The sequence below is a fragment of the Equus quagga genome, chromosome 12 (assembly GCF_021613505.1).
Source record: "Equus quagga isolate Etosha38 chromosome 12, UCLA_HA_Equagga_1.0, whole genome shotgun sequence".
NCBI lineage: Eukaryota > Metazoa > Chordata > Mammalia > Perissodactyla > Equidae > Equus > Equus quagga.
In genome coordinates, this window is record NC_060278.1 from 39,600,559 (window position 1) to 39,625,437 (window position 24,879).

The 24,879-nt window shown below is 36.3% G+C and overlaps 1 protein-coding gene across 3 annotated transcripts in view; it reads left to right on the forward strand.

The window, feature by feature from the left end:
* Positions 1 to 24,879, forward strand: part of LIN9 (lin-9 DREAM MuvB core complex component) — an 86,931-nt gene that overhangs the window by 24,434 nt on the left and 37,618 nt on the right. For all 3 annotated transcript variants that reach the window (XM_046678123.1, XM_046678121.1, XM_046678122.1), the window contains 3 exons: positions 4,704 to 4,837; positions 6,366 to 6,491; positions 11,677 to 11,834. In XM_046678123.1, the coding sequence (XP_046534079.1) occupies positions 4,704 to 4,837; positions 6,366 to 6,491; positions 11,677 to 11,834 (418 nt within the window). The remainder of the gene's footprint in view (positions 1 to 4,703; positions 4,838 to 6,365; positions 6,492 to 11,676; positions 11,835 to 24,879) is intronic.

Sequence of the window (24,879 nt, forward strand, 5' to 3'; positions counted from 1 at the left end):
TGTTTGCTAACCTGTTCTGATAGAGAGCTGCAATTTTCTGATTTTTTCCGCATATTTGTCTCCTTGCTCAAGGCTTTGTAAGCCATTTCCTTTCTTCTCGGGTATGAGGGCCTTCTTGAGCATTTCTTATGGGAGATCTTGTGGTGATGAACTCCTTTGGCTTTTGTTTATCTGGGGCACTTTTCATTTCTCCATCATATCTGAAGGATATTTTCACTGGATAGGATATCCTTGGCTGAAAGTTTTGTCTTTCAGATTTTGAATATTATCATTTCACTCTATCCTACCCTGTAAAGTTTCTGCTGAGAAATCTGATGAAAGCCCGATAGGGGTTCCTTTGTAGGTTATTTTTTACTGCCTTGCTGCTCTTGAGTTTTTTCTTTGTCATTGACTTTTGCCAGCTTTGTTTCTGTATGCCTTGGAGAAGGTCTTTTTACATTGATATAATTAGGAGTTCTATTAGCTTCTTTTATTTGTATTTGCAGCTCCTTCCCCAGGTTTGGGAAGTTCTCAGCTCTTATTTCTTTGAACAAGCTTTCTGCTCCATTTTCCTTCTCTTCTCTCTTTGGAATCTTTATGTTGCATTTCGTAATTGAGACGGATAGTTCTTAGGGAATTTTTCATTTCTTTTTAGTCTTAGTTCTCTCTCCTCCTCCATCTGAAGCAATTCTATATTTCTGTCCTCCAGACTGCTGATTCTGTCTTCTATAATATCAGCTCTGTTATTCAGGGAGTCCAGATTTTTCTTTATCTCATCCATTGTGTTTTTTATCTCCAACATTTCCGACTGGTTTTTCATTATGATTTCAATCTCTTTCATGAATGATTCCTTCTGTTCATTAATTTTGTTCCTGATTTCATTGAACTGTCTATCTGTATTTTCTTGTAACCTGTTGAGTTTTTATATGATATCTATTTTGAATTCTCTATCATTTAGATTATAAATTTCTGTGCTTTCAGGATTGATTTCTGGGTGCTTGTCATTTTCCTTCTGGTCTGGAGTATTAAGATATTTCTTCATACTGTTTGATGGCATGGATTTTTGCCTTCACAGTGATAGTATCTGGTCACAGCTTCCACCTGCTGCTGCTGGGTGGGGGTCAAGAGCAATGTATTCTGAGCCCACCATGACCCCTGGCATCAGTGCCTTAGACTCCATGCTGACAGGTCCCATTTGCAATTTCCAATTTCTGGTTTGGTTGCTGACAGCTGCTGCTTTTCTAACCTATGCACAGCACTTGGGCCAACTGTCTGAGCCAGAGGGCTGGGCAGGCAGAGGGGCGCTTTCTCTTGCCTGTGCAATCCTGGAGGCTTCTTGCTCTGCCCTCACTGTCTACCCTCCTGGGCTGCTGGCTTGATGAAGACACCCTTGCAATAGCTTAGCCACCTCTGTGTGGGGCTTTTCCTCGGGCTGTGAGGGGACTTGGAGAGCGAAGGTGTTCCTGCAGAGAACTGCCCCTCCCCGCTCTTTTCTCAGAGATGCTCATGGTCCTGTGCCCTTGGTTGCTGCCATTTGGGAGGGTGAGACAATCCTCTTACCTCCTTCCAGTTCCTCCAGGGGTCTAGCACCTCCACCTTCAGACATATGGCTATGTGGGTCTCTTAGATGTCTTTTGTGTTGTGTGACTGTCCTCTGTTGTTTTATGAATGTCCTTCTCATTGTCTCTTAAAGGGGAGAGTCTAAGGGAAGAGCTCACACTGCCGAGATGCTGACGCCACTTACTCAAGAGTTTTGTTTTGTTTTCAAAGATTGGCCCTGAGCTAACATATGTTGCCAGTCTTTTTAAGTTTTTTTCCTTCCTTCTTCTCCCCAAAGCCCCCCAGTACATAGTTATAGATTCTAATTGTAGGTCCTTCTACTAGTTCTGCTATGTGGAACGCTACTCAGCATGATTTGATGAGTGGTGCCAGGTCCGTGCCTAGGATCTGAACCACCGAAGCCCTGGGCCGCCAAAGTGGAGTGCATGAACCCAACCAGGCAGCCATGGGGCCGGCCCCTGTTTTGTTTTTGATATTCAATTTTATCAAATGTCTTTAGCATCAGTGGAAGTGATCATATGGTTCTTATTTGGATTTATTAATAATAGCAGATTATATTAGTAGTTTTCTAATAGTGGACCGTCTTTGCATTCCTAAGATGAATTCTGCTTGGTTGTGTTCTCTTCCTTTGATGTTCTTTTTCTTTTTGTTGAGATGTAATTGACGTATTAGTTTCAGGTGTACAACATAATGATTCAGTATTTGTATATATTGTGAAATGATCACCACAATAAGTCTAGTCTAGTTAGTGTTCATCGCCATAGTTGGAAAATTTTGTGTGTGTGTGTGATGAGAACTTTTAAAACTTACTCTCTTAGCAACTTTCAAAAATACAATACCGTATTATTAACTGTAGTCATCATGCTGTATATTACATCCCCTGGACTAATTTATTTTGTAACTGGAAGTTTGTACATTTTAAACTCATTTCATCCACCTCTCATCCCTCACCTCTGGTGATCATCAGTCTGTTCTCTGTATCTATGAGTTCAGGGTTTTTGTTTAGAATACAGATATAAATGAGATCATACCATGTTTGTCTTTCTGTGTCTGACTTATTTCACTTAGCACAATGCCCTCAAGGTCCATCCATTTTGTCACAAATGGCAAGATTTCCTTCTTTTTTATGGCTGAATAATATTCCATTGTATATACATACCACATTTTCTTTATCCATTCATCCATCAGTGGACACTTAGGTGGCTTCCAGGTCTTGGCTATTGTAAATAATGGTGCAGTGAACATGAGTTTGCGTATGTCTTTTTGAGTTAGTGTGGTTTTTTTTGTTTTTTTTTTTTATTAATGTTATGATAGATTACAACCTTGTGAGATTTCAGTTGTACGTTATTGTTAGTCATGTTGTGGGTACACCACTTCCCCCTTTGTGCCCTCCCCCCACCCCCCTTGAGTTAGTGTTTTTTAATTTGGATACCCAGAAGTGGAATTGGTAGATCATATGGTATTTCTCTTTTTAATTTTTTGAGGAACCTTCATACTGTTTTCCGTAGTGGCTGCACCAATTTACACTCCCACCAGCAGTGCACAAGGGTTCCCTTTTCGCCACATCCTTGTCACCACTTGTTATTTCTTGTCCTTTGGATAATAGCCGTTCTAGTGGGCGTAAGTGATGTCTCTTTGTTGTTTTGATTTGCCTTTTCCTGATGATTAATGATGTTGAGCATCTTCTTGTGTACTTCTTGGCCATTTGTATGTCTTCTTTTGGAAAACGTTTATTCAGTTCCTCTGCCCAGTTTTTAATTGGATTGTTGGGTTTCTTTTTTCTTTTGCTATTGAGTTGATTGAATTCCTCATATAGTTTAGATATTAACCCCTTATCAGATGTATGATTTGCAAATGTTTTCTCCCGTTCTATAGATTGCCTTTTCATTTTGTTGATGGTTTCCTTTGCTGTACAAAAGCTTTTTAGTTTGGTGTTGTCCCACTTTTTAATTTTTGCTTTTGATGCCTTTGCGTTTCAAAAGTATCAAATCCAAAAAATCATCGCCAAGACCAATATCAAGCTTACTGATAGCCTATATTTTTCTTCTAGGAGTTTTATGGTGTCAGGTTTTATGTTCAAGTTTTTAATCCATTTTGAGTTAGTTTTTGTGTGTGGTGTAAGGTAGTGGTCCAGTTTCATTCTTCTCCTTGTGACTGTCCACTTTTCCTAACACCATTTATCGATGAGACTATCCTTTCACTGTTGTTGACTCCTCTGTCATAAATTAATTGACTGTATGTGTGTGGGTTTATTTCTAGGCCGTCTATTCTGTTCCATTGATCTGTGTGTATGTTTTTATGCCAACACAATACTATTTTGATTATTATAGCTTTGAAATATTGTTTGAAATCAGGGAACGTGGTGTCTCTAGCTTTATTCTTCTTTCTTAAAATTGCTTTGCCTATTTAGGATCTTTTTTGGTTCCATACAAATTTTAGGGTTGGTTGTTCTATTTCTGTGAAAAATGCCATTGGAGTTTTAATAGAGATTGCATTGAATCTGTAGATTGCTTTGCATATTATGGATATTTTAACAGTATTAATTCTTCCAATCCATGAGTATGGAATATTTTTCGAAGCATTTTGAACTTCATACAAATGAGTGATATTTTCTGGGGTTTTTTTTAATCATGTATACTATGGCAGATTTTGTTATCTATGTTATGCTGTCTTTATAAAACCAGCTGGGAAGCTTTTTTTCTTTTTTAGTAATTTGAAACATTTTAATAACATTGGCACCCTCTGGTTTGATATAGAATTCACTGGTAAAACCTTCTGAGCCTAGTGCTTGCTTGCATGTTCTTTCTCTCACACTCTCTCTCGTTAGTCACAGAGTTCTTGCTGGTCTTTTTCTGGCTCAAGAACTCTAGGAATATTTTTCACAAGTATCTTCTTCCTGTGTACCTAAAGTGAAATTGTACTGCAGTGCAAACATGGTGGGGGCAAATAGTTCACCTTCCTTTGCAGAGTTTTTTATGAAACTGGAGGTGTTAACTTTGTAAGGAATAATCAGAATGTTTATTTGTTAATGACAAGAAAAAATTCCATGTTGAATCTTTTTGAGTACTTGACTGAAATCTTTTTACAAATGTATTCACTGTCATAGATGTTCATTTTTATTTATTGAAACTGAAATTAATCTCTATTTTTTTTTTACTGTATAGAAATTTACAGCAACAATGTCAACACCAGATAAGAAAGCCTCACAGAAGATTGGTTTTCGATTACGTAATCTACTCAAGCTTCCCAAAGCACATAAATGGTGCATATATGAGTGGTTCTACTCAAATATAGATAAGTATGTATCATGGCTTACATCATGAATATCACTTGAACCAGAAATTGAAGGTTTTCAAATGTTATAAGCCTCAACCTTTTCTAGACATCTATTTTGATTCTGTTTTTTTTTTCCTGAATTTCTTTTCCTCTTCCTCATTCAAGTTTGATCTGTTTCATTTTCTCATAGTTTTCTTCCCCTTACCCCCTTTTGGGGAAGAAGTTGTTATACATTTTTGTGAAAAATAAAATGAAAGTATATCTCTATATTATAATTTCCAAAGACTATGGAGTGGAGATACCCTGAAACAAAGCACCATTATTTGCAATGAATGAGACTTGTTTTATAAATTTTGGGATTTTAAATGATAGTATAATAGTAGAGAAACAATTGCTAATGGTAAATCTGATTCATTAAGACTTAGAAGGATAGTCTTTCTATTTGGGGCATAGAAATGCTCTTTAGTTATATGTGAATGGTTAAGTAGAACATAGGAAGAGATTGGGTGAAATCCAATTATTCAGCAATGGAATTTACTTAGGAAAAATTCTGACTTCTTATCCCTCCTAATCTAATCTAATCCATGGCAGTCATTGGTGCTTGCTTTTTCTAGCTACTTATCTTTACTTCCCTTCTCTGCTTTCCAAACCAATTGGCTACTCTAAAGTTTGTGAGTCTCATGAATATTCGTGTTTAAGCCCAAGACATTCACGTGTCATTGCTAAGACTGGTTCCTGATTTCCCAAACTGATGAATAAAGTTGTCTTATTTTTATCCACAGATTTTTTTCCATAGGCTTAAGAGAGCTCTCAGGGTATCATAGTGTGATCTGAGTTCTTCTGGAATTCCCAAGAACTAATCTAACCCTCTAGAGTCATCCAGTTTTCTAAAACTGATTTAATCTCAAGGAAGACTCCTTGGTGATGGCATTACCTTTGGGACAGAGATACTTTGTAGCTAACGTTGTTTATCCTCACCAGATATGATGACAGTGCTAGAATAGCCTCCCAAAGGGTATACTTGTATAGGAGATTTAACAGAATCCAGTGTCTCCTAGAATCTGAAGCAGTGTTTTCTAAGTAATTTTTTTATGTTATTTGTTTCACAAATGCCAAGGGTTTAGTTTAGTCTTAGTCCTTTGAATTTGTGCCTGTTTTGTCTAAAGATTGGCATCTGAGCTAAAAACTGTTGCCAATCTTCTTTTTTTTTTTTCTGGCTTTTTCTCCCCAAGTTCCCTCAGTACATAATTGTATATTTTAGTTGTGGGTCCTTCTAGTTGTGGCATGTGGGATGCCGCCTCAGCATGGCCTGACGAGCAGCGTCATGTCCGTACCCAGGATCTGAACCAGTGAAACCCTAGGCCACCAAAGTGGAGCACACAAACTTATCCACTCATCCACGGGGCTGGCCCCTGTGCCTATTTTGTATATGTTTTGAGTAGGAGTGAAAGTTTGGCATTTTGTGATTGGTATGATGTTGAAAATTGGATGCATATTTTGAATTTTTTGTCTCTTTAGTAACACATTAAAATACCATTTCTATTTTACAGACCACTTTTTGAAGGTGATAATGACTTCTGTGTATGTCTAAAGGAATCTTTTCCTAATTTGAAAACAAGAAAGTTAACAAGAGTAGAATGGGGAAAAATCAGGCGCCTTATGGGAAAACCACGGAGGTAAAAATCATGTTTTTCTTTAAAATAAAATCAATAAATTAGTTGGTAGTACCATTACTACATGGATTTTTTTCATCTTTAAAAGGACTAGCACCAAAACAACTTTTCAGAATAATTAATTATATGTTAAACCAACTTTAATGTAGGCACTTTTTATACTTATGCATCTTATAATTAAATGTATGATTTCATTTTTTTTTGGATCATAGGCTTTAAACATAATTTTTTATATTATCTATGCCCCACTTTGTCCGATTTATATTCAAGAATGCACTAAAAAGTATTTAATGAATTTAATAAGGTTAATGAGGTTTTATAAGTATTTAACAAAGTTTAATAAGTATTTAATAAGGTTACACATACATTATTATTATTTTTTGTAAAACTCTTGTTATCACCTCAAGAGCCTTCCCACAAGTGCATATTTTACTTTATATAAAAACAGAAATCAAGTGACTATCCAGTATGTTATTTTCTGAGAATTACTTTTCAGGTGGAATGACTTTGCCTATTCCAGTGTTATCATGCTTTCTAACACTTGTATTACTTTTGAGTGAAATTTTGAAGTATATTAGATCATTAGTTCTCATATTGCCTGTTTGCCTAGTTAAGCCTGTGCAAGACTTTTTCATTTTAAATGGTCGGAAAATTCAGGGAAGGCCTAGAAATATAAAGTGATTTGGACAAATAGAAATGGAATTTAGTTTTAACGATTTCTGTAGACAGTGATGAAATGCAAGGAGAACTTTTAATAGAGCTGGTAATATTTTATTTCATCCCTTGTATTGAAAGATGACCTTGCTGATGATGTTTTTAATATTCCCCTCATTTATAGGAACAGAATTGAAATGTGATATTTAGTGTGTTTCATACTGGTAATTCATGGTCTTTGATAGTGAGGCTATTTTGGGGCTTTTTGCCGTGACTTTACATGTTTGCTTAAATTGAGCTACACTATTTCTAATTATTGTCCATCAGAATGTGATGTTAGTCACTGTTTCTTGTTTTGTTATAATTCTGCAATTTAAGAGTGTCATTGTAGTATTTCTCTTGTTAATTTATCCTCTGTTATCTTAGCATATAACATTGCTTAATCTTATAGTCCTTTACTTCATCAAAGTTAATTAATGGTTGAAATGAAATCTTTATTTTTGACAAAAGTTTGTAGTTTTTCCTTTTTCTCGGGAAGTCAAGTACAGTACAAATTATTGGTACAATACACTTTTTGAAATATCCTAAAAAACAAAAAGATAAAATACCAGGAAGGAACTTAACAGGAAATACGCAAGATACAGATGAGAAAATGGGACGACATACATGATCTTGCATAAGAATAGTCAGCATCCTAAGTTAATCTGTAAATTGAAATCAGTCACAATAAAAAGATCGGTAGACTTTTTTTTTTTTTTTTTTTTTTTTACTAAATGAACTACTTCTGAAATTCACGTTTAAGAGAGGAGAAATCAAGCAAGAAGATCCAGGAAATTTCTGAAGAAGCAAAGTAATGAAAGGAAACTACATTTATGAGATATTAAAGTAGATTATAAAGTGACCATAATTAAAACAGTACCATAGTAGTACATAAATAGAAAGATGAATTAAAAAGATGAGAAAGTCCAGATAGGATCACAGACGTCTATAGGAATTTAATACATGATAACAGTGGTTGCATCTCAGGTACATGTGGGAGAATGAGGTTAGATTATTTATTTAATGGATATTGAGACCACTCTGTAGAAATGTAGAGAAAAATCAAGTTGGTTTCATACCTCACAGCTTACACTAGGAAAAATTTGAAAAGGATCAAAGATTTAAATGTTTTTAAAATGAAACCATAAAACTTCTAAAGGAACCTATAGGAGAGTTTTGCTTAATCTTGAATTGGAGAAATTCTTTCTAAAGGCCCTAAAGCTAGGAGCCATAATAGAAAATATCAATAAATTTGACTTCATACAAATAAGATTTTGCATTACCCCTCCCACGCAAAAAAAAAACCTTAAAGTTGAAAGACAATGACAGAAATATTTATAACTCTTATCGCACAGGGCTAATTCCCTAATATGTAAAGAATTCCTATGAATCAAGAAAAGTCAAATAACCCATAATAAAAATGATTAAAAATGGAATAGTACATAGGAAAGGAAAATAAATGGCTGTGTAAACATATTAAAAGAGTTCAGTCTTCCTCATAATGAGAAATGCAAAATCAAACTATGCTGAGATACTGTTTTAACTAGCAGGTTGACAAGGTTTATAAAGTTTTAATATGTTGGGTTGGCAGTGGTGTGGTGAAATAGTCACTCTTGCTGGTGAGATATTAAGTTAATATAATCTCTATGGAGGAAGATTTGGTAATATCTATCAAATTTACAAATTTCCATTTCCTTTGACCTAGTACTTCTGTGGATTTATATCACAGAAATACTTGTGCTTGGGTGAAATGACATGTACAAAGTTAATTATTGCAGTGTTATTTGTAGTAGCAAAAGATTGGCAAAAACCTAAATGTCCATAAATAGGAGAATGATTAAAGTGTGGTACCTGAATACAGTAGAAAACTCTTAAGCCATTTAACATAAAGCAAAATCAGAGGAAGTTGCTTATGTACTGATACAGAAGTGATTGCTAAGATCTATTAAGAAAAGAAAGCAAAATACACAAGAGAGCATAATGTAGCTATTTGAGAAAAATAGGAAGGGTACGTAAGCATTTTTTGCTTGTGTATGCCTAAAGTATCAATGAAGGACATGGGATAAGAAACTTATAATCATGGTCCTCTGGGAGGTAAACTAGGAAACTGAGGGACACAGGTATTATAGTTTTCAGTCCCTTTTGGACCTTTTAAATTAGAAGCCATGTGAATGTATTAACTATTAAAAAATAGCATTTGGAGAAAATTTGATTGCTGAAAGTGTATATTATATCCAGAATGTATAAAGAACTCTGAAAATTCAGTAATAAGAATCAAACAGTCCAATTAACAAATTGGCAAAAGATTTGAATAGATGATTCACCAGTGATAGAAGGATGTCACATAAGCATTTAAGAAGATATTCAACATAATTAGTCATTAGGAAAGTGCACATTAAAACCACAATGTCTAAAGTTTACAAGACTAAGCATACCAAGTGTTGATGAGGCTATGGGGAAACTTGAACTTGTCTGCTGCTGATGGAAATATAAAATGGTACAACCACCTTGGAAAACTGTTTAGCAGTTTCTTTTTTTTAAAAGACTTAATTTTTTTAGAACAGTTTTAGGTTCACAACAAATTTAAGAGGAAGGTACGGAGATTTCCCGTATACCCTCTGCCCCCACACATGCATAGCCTTCCCATTATGAATATCTTCCACCAGAGTGGTGTATTTGTGACAACTGAGGAACCTGCATCAACACATCATAATCACCCAAAGTCCATAGTTTCCATTAGGGTTCACTCTTGGTGTTGTACATTCCATGAGTTTTGACAAATGTATAGTGACATACATCCACCACTGTAATACCATACAGAGTATTTTCGCCACTCTAAAAATCCTCTGTGCTCCACCTATTCATCCCTCTCCCCACCCCTCGAACTCCTGGCAACCACTGATCTTTTTATTGTCTCCATAATTTTGCATTTTCCAGAATGTCATATAGTTGGAATCATACAGAACGCAGCCTTTTCAGATTGGCTATTTTCACTTAGTTATATGCATTAAAGTTTCCTCCATGTCTTCTCATATCTTGATAACTCATTCCTTTTCGTGCTAATATTCCCTTCTCTAGATGTACTACAGTTTATTTATCCATTCACCTACTGCAGGACATCTCAGTTGATTCCAAGTTTTAGCAATTATGAATACAGCTGCTATAAACTTCCAAGTGCGGGTTTTTGTGTGGACATAAGTTTTCACCTCATTTGGGTAAATACCAAGGAGTGTGGTTCCTGAATTATATGGTAAGAGTATGTTTAGTTTTGTAAGAAACCACCAAATTCTTCCAAAGTCTTCCAAAGTGGCTGTACCATTTTTTATCCCCATCAGCAGTGTACAAGAGTTCAAGTGTCCCCACAACCTCACGATTGTTACTTAATTTGCATTTCCCTGATGATATGTGATGTGGAGCATGTTTTCATATGCTTATTTGCCATCTGTATATCTCCTTTGGTAATATTTGGATTCTTTGTTTCTTAAAAGGTTAAACATACACTGACCGTATGACTCATCCATTCCACTCCTGGGTATTTAGTCAAGAGAAATTAAAGCATATGTTTATAGAAAAACTTATACACAAATGTTCATATCAGCGTTGTTGTAGCAGCCAAAAGTATATGTCCACCAACAGATGAATAGGTAAACAAATTGTAACACATCTACAGAATAGGATACTGTTCTCCAGTAAAAAGGAATGAACCATTGATACGTGCAGCAACATGGATGAATCTTAGAATAATTATGCTGAATTAGTACGTACTAGATGATTCCATTTACATAAAATTTTAGAAGATAGAAACTATAACAACAGAAATAACTTAATGATTACTTGAAAAGTGAGAGTATTGAAGGGGGAAGAATACAAAGGAGGGATAATAAAGTGGCACAAGGGAACTTTGGGGGATGATTTATGTCTTCATGTGTTTATTATGTGGTGTTGGTTTTACAGGTATTTATGTTTGATGCCATGAAAACTATGTTTAAATACCTTTGGTTCATCCTAGAATTTGAAAATAGAAGACACGCCCTAAAGATGAGAGTAGATTCAGTATTCATACTTCAAGGCAGGAATTATGATTAAAAGTTTACACAGTGGCAAATCTCATCTTTAATTCCTCTATTGGTGCGCTCACTGGGTCACAGGAAAAATACCATGTTCTTCTGAATATTGAAGTTGAACTTTGTCCTTAAAAGGAGACCTGGGATCCAAATGCAATTTTGACAAAGAATGGTGAACATATCCTCCTACTTTGTAGGAAGGAATAATCTAGACTTGCTTATATATCTTTGAGTCTTGCAAGGTCCTATTTTAAAAAGATATAAAGGTAATTTGCTTTGAAGAGAAACAATTATTATTTCTAAGAATCCATTTTTAAATACAGTACCCTAAAGAATGAAAGGGAAAAAGAGAACAGTGATATGGATGGTCTGATTTGAATTTTTTATACAGTATAGTTATCAGTTTATATGATTTTTATAATTTATTCTAGATGTTCTTCTGCATTTTTTGAGGAAGAGAGATCAGCGTTAAAACAGAAACGGCAGAAAATAAGGCTCTTACAACAAAGGAAAGTTGCAGATGTTTCGCAATTCAAAGATCTCCCAGATGAAATTCCTTTGCCTCTGGTTATTGGAACCAAAGTTACAGGTAAGTGAAGATAAGCTGATTACTATTTTGACTTGTAATTTTTCATCCAGAAAACCGCTATTAGAGAAATGGCGTTTAAATTTAGAAAGCTTAAACTATAACTCTACAGTAATATATGTAGAGGTTACTTTTTCTTCATATGTGAAGTCTGTCTTTACAGTAATTGGAAGGAAGTATACTGGTTCAAAGCAACGTCTACTACAATGTAAACTAAAGCAAACTGCCACAAAGACGAGACTTAAAATTCCCTGGAGTAAATATAGCTATGTATTGTTTAAATCTTTAAAATTTTAAATTATTCTGTCTTGATTCCACATTATTTATTTTCCTTTCTAACCAGTCTTATCTAGTTAGTTCACAACCACCAATGTTCTTGTCATCTTTGGGTCTAGAAATAGTCCATTTCTAATTACTGAATAAAACTTAATTATTCAGTACGTAGTTGGCTCAAAACTTTGTAAGGGTGTAAATCCTGTCAGTTTGTAGATTTGAGTGTTCACTTCTGTTATAATGTGGAGGGAAAGTGCCACCCAAACCTCAGGTTTAAGTTAATCCTTAATAATTTGGTGAATTAAAATTACAATTTATGTAATGCAAGAAATAGAAAGTTGTTAGGTGGGTAGATAGGGTAGTAATTGTACTGAAAGGGTTTGAAAAAATGACTTGATTAATTGAGGAATATTTTCTGGAGGAAAGGGAGCTTTGAGTTACATACTTATATCATTTTTTTGGGGTTATGTTAAGTGGTACATGTTTCCATTATATTGTAAAAATGAGTAATTAAGAGGAAAGGTAGATAATAGGAAAGAGATTATGTCGTGCATATGGAATGTAGACCTATGCATTTAGTCCTAACTTACCATGTACAGAAGTTACAGATGATATGGTCTCTCTATGAACAAAACTAGTCTGAGAATGGGAGTGGAGATGGAGTGAGGGAGAGATAACATTCTTGAAAAGATAAATTAGTTCTAAAAGCCCCATATAAATAAGTACAAAGTCTATAGTGTAACTACTAATCAGAGAAATGCTGGCATGAATAGAGTGACTCACAGACTCAGATAGGAAATCCTTAGAACCTTTAGTGGTTCCACATGAACTTTAGGATTGTTTTCCTGTTTCTGTAAAAAATGCCACTGGAATTTCATAGGGATTACACTGAATCTATAGATGACTTGGGGTAGTATGGACATTTTAACAATATGAAGTATTCCAATCCAGGAACATGGAACAGCTTTCCATTTATTTGTATTTTCTTCAATTTCTCTCATCAATGTCTTATAGATTTCAGTGTACAGATCTTTCACCTCCTTTGTTAAATTTATTCCTAAGCATTTTATTGTTTTTGATGTCATCGTGAATGGGACCATTCTCTTATTTTGTCAGATATTTCATCATTAGCGTATAAAAACGCAACTGATTATTGTATGTTGATTTTGTATCCTGTAATTTTACTGAATTCGTTTATTAGTTCTAACAGTTTCTGACAGATGTTTTTAGGGTTTTCTACATATACGATCACGTCATCTGCATACAGAGACAATTTTACTTCTTCCCTTTTGATGTGGATGCCTTTTATTTCTTTTTCTTGCCCGATTGCTCTGGCTAGGCTTCCAGTACTATGTTGGTGAGAGTGGTCACCCTTGTCCTGTTCCTAATCTTAGAGGAAAAGCTTTCAACTTTTCCCTGTTGAGTATGATGTTAGCTGTGGGCTTGTTCTTTAGCTTACCAAGGTGAAAATTTAAACCTTTGAAAAATACATAAGCATTTTTTTCTGATGTAAGTATTTAAAACTGCAAATTTCCCTCTATGTACTGCTTTAGCTGCACCCCACAAATTTTTATATGTCATATGTTTATTACCTTTCAATTAGAAATAGTTTCTAGGGGTTGGCCTGGTGGCGCAGCAGTTGAGTTTACATGTTCCACTTCTCGGCAGCCCGGGGTTCACCAGTTTGGATCCCGGGTGCAGACATGGCACCGCTTGGCAAAAACTAAGACAACTAAAGGAAGAAATATACAAATCAACAATCAGAGTTGTAGATTTTAGCAACTCTCTACAAGTAATTGAGAACAGGGGAAAAAGTCAATACAGAAAAGAATCCGAACAACACTACCAATCATGATGATCTAATTGATATTTTTAGAACACTATACCCCAAAACTGCAGAATACATATTCTGTGCACACGCGCTTACTTTGTTTATCAAGACAGACCATATGCTGGCCCATTAACAAATGTCAATAAGTCTTAAAAGAATGAGATCATACACACAATTTCTTCTAGCACAACAGAATTTAATTAGAATTTGAAGCTGAGAGAGCTCTGAAAACACGCAAATATTTGGGAATTAAGCATCATACTTCTAAATAACTTTTAAGTAAAAGGAGAATTCTCAAGGGAAAATAGAAACTACCACACCTATCAGAATGGTCAAAATCTGGAACACTGACAACATCAAATGTTGATGAGAATGTGGAGCAACAGGAACTCTTATTCATTTCTGGTGGGAATGCAAAATGGTACAGCCAGTTTGGGAGACAGTTTGGCAGTTTTTTACCAAACTAAACGTGTTCTTACCATACAGTCCAGGAATCATACTCCTTGGTATTTATCCAAATGAATTGAAAACTTATTTCTACACAAAAACCTGTACATGGATGCTTATTGCAGTTTTATTCATAAATGCCAAAACTTGGAAGCAACCACTATGTCCTTCAGTAGGTGAATGGATAAACAAACTGGTATATCCAGACAATGGAATATTATTCAGTGCTAAAATAAAATGAGTTATCAAGCTGTGAAAAGACTTGGAGGAACCTGAAGTGCATGTTACCAAGTGAATGAAGCCAATCTGAAAAGGTTACATACTGAATGATTCCAACTATATGACATTCTCGAAAAGGCAAAACTGTGGAGACAATAAAAAAGATCACTTCTTACCAGCCGTTGAGGAGGAGGAGGATGGAGCACAGAGGTTTTAGGGCAGTGAAACTATTCTGAATGATACTGTAATGGTACATACCATTATACCTTTGTCAAAACTCATAGAATGTGTAACACCAAGAGTGAACCCTAGTGTAAACTATAGACTTTGGGTGATAATTATGTGTCAATGTAGGTTCATCAGCTGTTACAAATGTACCACTCTGGTGTGGGATGTTGATAGTGGGAGAGCCTGTGTGTGTATCATGGGGGAGGAGCTATATGGGTTGATGATGGTAGGGGAGGCTCTTAGGAAGAGGAGAGTAGGGCATGTGTGGGAACTCTGTACTTTCCAGTAAATTTTGCTATGTACCTAAAATTGCTGTAAAAAAGAAAGTCTATTTTTAAAAATCCACTAATGTAATTCACCATATTTAGTAGCATATAGGGCAAAAAAATCACATGGTCCTATCAGTAGAAAAGCAAAAATCATTTGACAGTAATAATGCCCACTCATGATAAAACTCAACAAACTAAAAATAGGAGGGAACTTCCTCAACCTGACAAAGTTCATATATGAAAAAACCTTTGTACAGCTACATACTTAATGATGGAATTTTGAATGCTTTGCCTCTAAGATGAGAAACAATGCAAGGACACACTCACCCTTTGTATTCAACATTCTGCTAGAGTGTAAAAGACAAGAAAAAGAAATGAAAGTCAGAAAGATTGGAAGAAGTAAAACTGTCTCTTTTCACAGATGACACGATCACCTGCAGAAAGCCCTAAGGAATCTACAAATCAACTACTAGAATCAATAAATGAATTTTTTTTGCAAGGTCTTCGGATATAAAGTCAACATGAAAATTAGCTCTATTTCTATATAATATAAGGAAACAACTGGAAAATGACATTTAAAAAAATGATTCTGTTGATAATAATGTAAAAAGCCTAAATAATTGGAGAGAGAAAGCAGGTTCATGGATTGGAAAACTTGGTATTATTAAAAATGTTAGTTCTGCCAAGATTGAGCAGTATAGGTAAACAGTCCAAATCACAGCAGGCATTGTTTTTTAATTGAAATTTACATGCTTATTATAATGTTTATATGGAGATGAGAAGCCTAATCCAGAAATAAACCCCAGACATACGTGCAGTTGATTTCCTAAAGGCACCAAAGCATTTCAATGGAAAGGAAGGGCATTTCGATAAATAATCATTGAACAACCAGATATCCATATGGAAATAAGATGAACCTTGACCCTTCCTCATACTAACTAAAAAACTTAATCTAAGATTGACCAAAGGGCTGAACATAAAGGCTAAAATTATAAAGTTTCTATGAGTAAATACAGGAGAATATCTTTGTGATCTGTAAGTAGGCGGAGATTTCTTGGATCTGTCAAAGAAAATAATTATCAAAAAAGGAAAACAGGGACCAGCCCGGTGGTGCAGAGGGTAAGTTCACATGCTCTGCTTTGGCAGCCTGGGGTTCACCGGTTTGGATCCCAGGTGCAGACCTACCCACCACTGCTCAAGCCATGCTGTGGCAGGCGTCCCACATATAAAGTAGAGGAGGATGGGCACGGATGTTAGCTCAGGGCCAATGTTCCTCAGCAAAAAGAGGAGGCTTGGCAGTGGATGTTAGCTCAAGGCTTAATCTTCCTCAAAAAAAAAGGATGATTTTTAGGTTTAACTTAAAAATAACTTCTCACTAAAAGCCACCATTCAGAAAATAAATAGGCAAGCCATATACTATGGGAAAATATTTCCATAACATACCTGAGAAAGGACATATCTAGAAAATAAAAAGAACTATAAGTTAGTTGGGGCCGGCCCAGTGGCCTAGTGGTTAAGTTCATGTGCTCCGCTTCAGCGGCCCAGGGTTTCACTGGTTCAAATCCTGGGTGTGGACATGGCACCGCTCTTCAAGCCATGCTGAGGTGGCATCCCACATGCCACAACTAGAAGGACCCACAACTGAAAATACACAACTATGTACCAGGCGGTTTGGGGGAGAAAAAGGAAAAATAAAATCTTTAAAAAAAAAAAAGAAGAACTATAAGTTAGTAATAAAAAGATAATGCAACTAAAAAAACCCCAAACACTTGAATAGACACTTCCCAAAGGAAGAAATATGAATGGCTAATGAACACATGAAGAAGTACTCAACATCATTAGTTATCAGGGAAATGCGAATTAAAAGCATAATGAAATACTGCTACACACACGGCAAAATAGCTAAAATTGAAACAACTGATAATATAGCTACCATAATTCCTGTACACTGTTAGTAGGATTATAAAATGGTATACCACTTTGGGGAATAGCATAGCAGTTTTCTAGAAAGTTAAACATATGCCTGCCCTGTGATCCAGCAGTTCTGCTCCAAGGTATTTACCTAAGAGAAGTAAAAACAGCTGTCCACAGAAGGATATGTGCAGGAGTGTTCATAGCATCTTTGTTGATAACTCTATAACCAAAACTCAGAATCAGCCCAACGACAGGAGAGTGGATAAACATAACGTGATATTTTCTTACAATGGAATACAAATAAGGAATTAAAAGGACATAACTATTGACATATAGATTAACTTCAGACAATATGCTGAGCAAAAGAAGCTGAAAACTAAAGACTGCATATTGCATGGTTCCATTTATATGAAGTTGTAGAACGGGCAAAATTAATTTATGGTGGAAAAATATCAGAAAAGTGGTTGCTTCTGAAGAAAGGATTGACTGGGAAGGGGAATTTCCTGGATGATAGGAATATTCTGTGACTTGATAAAGGTGTGTTTTACATGGATGTATTCATTTCTCAAAACTTAGAATTACACTTAATGTTTCATTTTACTGTATGTAAATTTTACCTAGAAAGAAAAAGTACTAGTAACAAACAGAATTGTACATTCCTTACTGGGAAAAAATTTTTAGTAAACAGGGAGTAGTAGACAGATTCTTCCTCAAAAAGAAAAACAAAAGGCATTTAGAAAGTAATTATAGGGGCCGGCCCAGTGGCCCAGTGGTTGAGTTCTCGTGCTCCGCTACGGCAGCCCAGGGTTTCGCCGATTCGGATCTTGGGCGCGGACCTAGCACCGCTCATCAGGCCATGCTGCAGCAGCATCCCACATGCTACAACTAGAAAGGACCCACAACTAAAATATACAACTATGTACTGTGGGGCTTTGGAGAGAAGAAGGAAAAATAAAATCTTGAAAAGGTAACTATATTAGGGATTTTGCAGTAGGAGCAAAGAAGGCAGGTAAAAAGTAACTAAATGATTCTTAGGTACAGAGTAAAGAGCACAGAAGTTTTGACAAACACCAAAATGATGGAAAATTTGAATAGTGGAGAAGTTTTGGGGAAACGTTTAGATATGATACTTTGGCCACGTTATACAGGAAGATGTTCATCGGGTGCCTGTTACTCTGAATAGTTCTAGAACTCTGTGTAGTCAGAGAAGTCAGAGTCTAACAAGGAATTTTAAAATCATTGGTTTGTTAAGAAATTGTAAGAATCTGAACTGTCCTAAAAGTAATGTAGGTTATCTGAGTTAAGGGAGTAAAGGGAAAAGAAATCATCGAGAGACATGAAAGATGCCACTCATCTCAGCCAGGACTACACCTTGAGCTTCCAAAGTTTCAGCTTTTTCTTATTCTTTCCTGATTGAGTTCACCACTTTTTTTTTTTTTTTAAAGATTGACACCTAGGCTAACAGCTGTTGCCAAATTTTTTTTTCCTGCTTTATTTCCCAAACCTCCCCCCCCCCCCCACCCCCGGACATAGTTGTATATCTTAGTTGCAGGTCCTTGTAGTTGTGGGATGTGGGACGCTGCCTCAACATGGCCTGACAAGCGGTGCCATGTCCGCGCCCAGGATCCGAACCCTGGGCCACCTCAGTGGAGCGCGCGAACTTAACCACTCGGTCACGGAGCCGGCCCCTGAGTTCACCGCTTTTAACTAGCACAGTCACGGGTTTTTACCCACTGTCCACATCAAGTTTGCCCCCTCTGGCAGTGAGACTGCTGGTGTTCATGACCAGCCATACACTAGAAAAACCATTCTCACCAACCAAGTTGGTGGTGATGGTGGGGATGTGAATAGCCTCATGAAAAAGGCCACTGACTTCATCTGTCCTTACCTGCAGCTCTCGCAGCTTTTCAACAGTAAACATTTCTTAATTGTTTTCTGCATTTGGTCCATTTCCGATACCATGAATGGTTGTCTTTGACAGTCTTGCACAGGTTTATATTTATCTTTTGCAGAGAAGAATCACCAACCTCTTCATGCTGCCATAACTGGAAGTCCTATTCTGTATATATGTTTGTTTACTCAACTTTATTTATTATTCTTACCTCATATATGCCTGTTTAATTTTCCCATAATTCATCTGGCAAAGACTGAGAATAATACGTTAGGTTCTACAATTGTGGTTTTATCAATTAATCCTTTTAAACAGTTTTGCATTGAATATTTGTGTTCTATTAAAATGATAGTGTGTATTGTATGGTTTTTTCCTGCTTTTTCTCCCAAAAGCTCCCCAGCACATAGTTGTATATTTTTTTAGTTGTGAGTCCTTCTAGTTGCAGCATGTGGGACGCCACCTCAGCATGGCCTGATGAGCCACCCAGGATCCAAACTGGTGAAACTCTGGGCCGCTGAAGCAGAGCGCACGAACTTAAACCACTCAGCCATGGGGCTGGCCCATGTACTTTTTTCTGTATAAAATGTGTCACTTTGCCTAGTTTAATGCCTTAGGTGCTACTGTTCTTATATTTTTCACTCACGCTGGATGTTTGCTTGGATTTTCCTGGTTTTATTTATTTATTTAATTATTTTTTATTTTTTCTCCCCTCTGCTCCATGTGCATATTTCCTGGTTTTATTTCAGACTGAATTTTAATAATGGTGACACAAAAATTCATCTATGTGAGAGGTCCCCAAGACCACCCTAGGTTTGGTGATTCACTAGAAAGGCTGAGAGAACTCAGCACATAATTGGACTCACAGCCATGGCTTATTACAGAGAAGGATACAAAGCAAAATTAGTAAAAGGAAGAGTACATGGGGCCGAAGTCCAGATGAAACCAGATGCAAGCTTCCAAGAGTCCCTCCCTATAGTGTCACTCAAGACTTGCTCAATTCCTCCAACAACAAGTTGGAACAACACTTGTGAAATGTTGTCTACCAGAGAAACTCATTAGACTCAGTGCCCAAGGTTTTCATAGGGGCTGTCACATACGCACTTTCTGCCGAGTACATACAGGCATTGGAAAGCAGGTCTCCAACATAAACCGCATTGTTCGTACAAACAGTGTTGGCACTGTAAACCACATTTATTAGTATGGGAACACTCTCAAAATTCAAGTTCTCAGATGCCGACCTTGCAGGCAGGCCTTTCTGAGGATAGCAGTCTCAGACCTAGTGTATTAGTTCCTGTCTGCACTGCACCCTTGTCTTTTTTTTTTTCAGTTGAACTACTCCTAGTGTTTTGTTCATGATTATAATGACCAGAGTTCTTCTGTTGACTTTTAAAAATATTTTCCCCTTGGTTTGGTAGATATATGATTTCATTCATATATCAAATTAGGGATCACATTTATAGTTTTGTGGTTTTTTCAAAAAAATTTTTTGTCGTAACGACACCTAACAGAATTCGAAAAAGAAGAACAAGCAAAGCCCAAAGTCAGTGGAAGGAGGGAAATAATAAAAATTACAGCAGAAATAAACAATATTGAAACAAAAAAGACAGTAGAAAGGATCAATGAAACAAGGAGTTGGTTCTTCGAAAAAATTAACAAAACAACAAACCCTTAGCCAGACACACTAAGAAAAAAAGAGAGAAGTCTCAAATAAATAAAATTAGAAATGAGAGAGGAGAAATCACAATGTATGCCAAAGAAATACAAGGGATCATAAGAGGATACTATGAAAAACTATATGCCAACAAATTGAACAAACTAGAAGAAATGGACAAATTCCTAGACTCTTACAACCTCCCCAAACTGAATCAGGAAGAAATAGAGACTCTGAATAGACCAATCACAAGTAAAGAAATAGAAACAATAATCAAAAACCTCCCCAAAAAATAAGAGTCCAGGACCAGATGGCTTCTCTGGAGAATTCTACCAAACATTCAAAGAAGATTTAATACCTATCCTTCTCAAACTATTCCAGAAAATTGAGAAAGATGGAGCACTTCCTAACACATTCTGTGAAGCCAGCATCACCCTGATCCCCAAACCTGACAAGGACAACACAAAGAAGGAAAACTACAGGCCAATATCACTGATGAACATAGATGCAAAAATCCTCAACAAACTTCTGGCAAACAGAATACAGCAATACATCAAAAAGATTATACACCATGATCAAGTGGGATTTATACCAGGGACACAGGGATGGTTCAGCATCCGCAAGTCAATCAACGTGATACACTACATTAACAAAATGAGAAACAAAAACCACATGATCATCTCAATAGATGCAGAGAAAGCATTCGACAAGATCCAACAGCCATTTATGATAAAAACCCTCAATAAAATGGGTATAGAAGGAAAGTACCTCAACATAGTAAAGGCCATGTATGACAGACCCACAGCCAACATCATACTCAACGGACAAAAACTGAAAGCCATCCCTCTGAGAACAGGAACAAGACAAGGGTGCCCACTGTCACCACTCATATTCAACATAGTACTGGAGGTGTTGGTCAGAGCAATTCGGCAGGAAAAAGAAATAAAAGGAATCCAAATAGGCAACGAAGAAGTAAAACTCTTGCTGTTTGCAGACGACATGATCTTATATATAGAAAACCCCAAAGAATCCATAGGAAAACTATTAGAAACAATCAACAGCTACAGCAAAGTTGCAGGGTATAAAATCAACATATATAAATCAGTAGCATTTTTATACGCTAACAATGAACTAACAGAAAAAGAACTCAAGAACTCAATCCTATTCACAATCGCAACAAAAAGAATAAAATACCTTGGGATAAATTTAACCAAAGAAGTGAAAGATCTATACAACGAAAACTACAAGACTTTCTTGAAAGAAATTGATGACGACATAAAGAGATGGAAAGACATTCCATGCACATGGACTGGAAGAGTAAACATAGTTAAAATGTCCATGCTACCTAAAGCAATCTGCAGATTCAACGCTATCCCAATCAGAATCCCAATGATACTCTTTACAGAAATTGAACAAAGAATCCTAAAATTCATATGGGGCAACAAAAGACCCCAAATTGCTAAAGCAATCCTGAGAAAGAAGAACACAGCTGGAGGCATCACAATCCCTGACTTCAAAACATACTACAAAGCTACAGTAATCAAAACAGCATGGTACTGGTACAAAAACAGGCACACAGATCAATGGAACAGAATTGAAAGACCGGAAATAAAACCACACATCTATGGACAGCTAATCTTCGACAAAGGAGCTAAGAACATACAGTGGAGAAAGGAGAGCCTCTTCAACAAATGGTGTTGGGAAAACTGGACAACCACATGTAAAAGAATGAAAATTGACCATTCTTTTTCACCATTCACCAAAATAAACTCAAAATGGATCACAGACCTAAAGATTAGGCCTGAAACAATAAGTCTTCTAGAAGAGAATATAGGCAGTACACTCTTTGACATCAGTTTCAAAAGAATCTTTTCGGACACCATAACTCCTCAGATGAGGGAAACAATAGAAAGAATAAACAAATGGGACTTCATCAGACTAAAGAGCTTCTTCAAGGCAAGGGAAAACAGGATTAAAACAAAAAAACAGCCCACTAATTGGGAAAAATATTTACAAGTTATTTATCTGACAAAGGGTTAATCTCCATAATATATAAAGAACTCACACAGCTCAACAACAAAAAATCAAACAACCCAATCAAAAAATGGGCCGGGGACATGAACAGACGTTTCTCCAGAGAAGATATAAGGATGGCCAATAGACACATGAAAAGATGCTCATCATCACTAATCATCAGGGAAATGCAAATCAAAACTACACTAAGATATCATCTTACACCTGTTAGAATGACAGAAATATCCAAAACCAAGAGTGGCAAATGTTGGAGAGGTTGTGGAGAAAAAGGAACTCTCATACACTGTTGGTGGGAATGCAAACTGGTGCAACCACTATGGAAAATAGGATGGAGATTTCTCAAAAAGTTAAAAATAGAAATACCTTATGACCCAGCCATCCCACTACTGGGTATCTATCCTAAGAACCTGAAATCAGCAATTCCAAAAGTCCCATGCACCCCTATGTTCATCGCAGCATTATTTACAATAGCCAAGACGTGGAACCAACCTAAGTGCCCAGCAACTGATGATTGGATAAAGATATGGTATATATATACAATGGAATACTACTCAGCCATAAAAAAGGACAAAATCGTCCCATTCACATCAACATGGATGGACCTTGAGGGTATTATGTTGAGTGAAATAAGCCAGATAGAGAAGGACAATCTCTGTATGACTCCACTCATAGGTGGAAGTTAACATATAGACAAAGAGAACTGATTGGTGGTTACCAGGGGAGAGGAGCTTGGGGGGAGGGCACAGAGGGTGAAGTGGTGTACCTACAACATGACTAACAATAATGTGCAACTGAAATTTCACAAGATTGTAAACTATCATAATCTTAATAAAATAAATAAATGAATAAATAAAAAGAATACAATCACATTTACAATCACAACAAAAAGTATAAAATATCTAGGAATAAATTTAGCCAAGGAGGTGAAAAACCCATACAATGGAAACTGTAAGACATTATTGAAAGAAATTGATGATGACATAAAGAGATGGAAAGATATTCCATGCACATGGATTGAAAGAATAAACAGAGTTAAAATGTCCATACTACCTAAAGCAATCTACAGATTCAATGCAATCCCAATCAGAATCCCAATGACATTCTTCACAGAAACAGAATAAAGAATCCTAAAATTCATATGTGGCAACACAAGACCCCAAATAGTTAAAGCAATCCTGAGAAAAAAGAACAAAGCTGGAGGCATCACAATCCCTGACTTCAAAATATACTGTAAAGCTTTAGTAATCAAAACAGCATGGTACTGGTGCAAAAACAGGCCCACAGATCAATGGAACAGAATTGAAAGACCGGAAATAAAACCACACATCTATGGACAGCTAATCTTCTACAAAGGAGCTAAGAACATGCAGTGGAGAAAGGAGAGCCTCTTCAATAAATGGTGTTGGGAAAACTGGACAGCCACATGCGAAAGAATGATAGTAGACCATTATCTTTCACCATACACAAAAATTAGCTCAAAATTGATCAAAGACTTGAAGGTAAGTTGTGAAACCATAAAATTCCTAGATGAAAATATAGGCAGTACGCTCTTTGACATCAGTCTTAGAAGGATCTTTTCTAATACCATGTGTACTCGGGCAAGGGAAACAAAAGAAAAAAATAGACAAGTGGGACTTCATCAGACTAAAGAGCTTCTACGAGGCAAAGGAAACCATGAAGAAAACAGATAGACAACCCACCAACTGGGAGAAAATATTTACAAAACCGATATCCAACAAGGGGTTAATCTCCAAAATATATAAAGAATTCACACAATTCAGCAACAAAAAAACAACCAACCTGATCAAAAAATGGGCAGAGGATATGAATAGACATTTTCCCAAAGAAGATATACAGATGGCCAGTAGGCACATGAAAAGATGCTCAACATCACTAATCACCAGGGAAATGCAAATCAAAACTACATTGAGATATCACCTTACACCCGTTAGAATGACTATAATTACCAAGACAAAATATAACAACTGTTGGAGAGGATGTGGAGAAAAGGGAACCCTCATACACTGCTGGTGGGAATGCAAACTGGTGCAGCCACTATGGAAAACAGTATGGAGATTTCTTAAAAACTTAAAAATGGAAATACCATATGACCCAGCTATCCCACTACTGGGTATTTATCCAAAGAACTCAACAATTCAAAGAGACTTATGCACCCCTATGCTCATTGCAGCATTATTCACTATAGCCAAGAAGTGAAAGCAACCCAAGTGTCTATTGCCTGATGATTGGATAAAGAAGATGTGGTGGATATATACAATGGAATACTATTC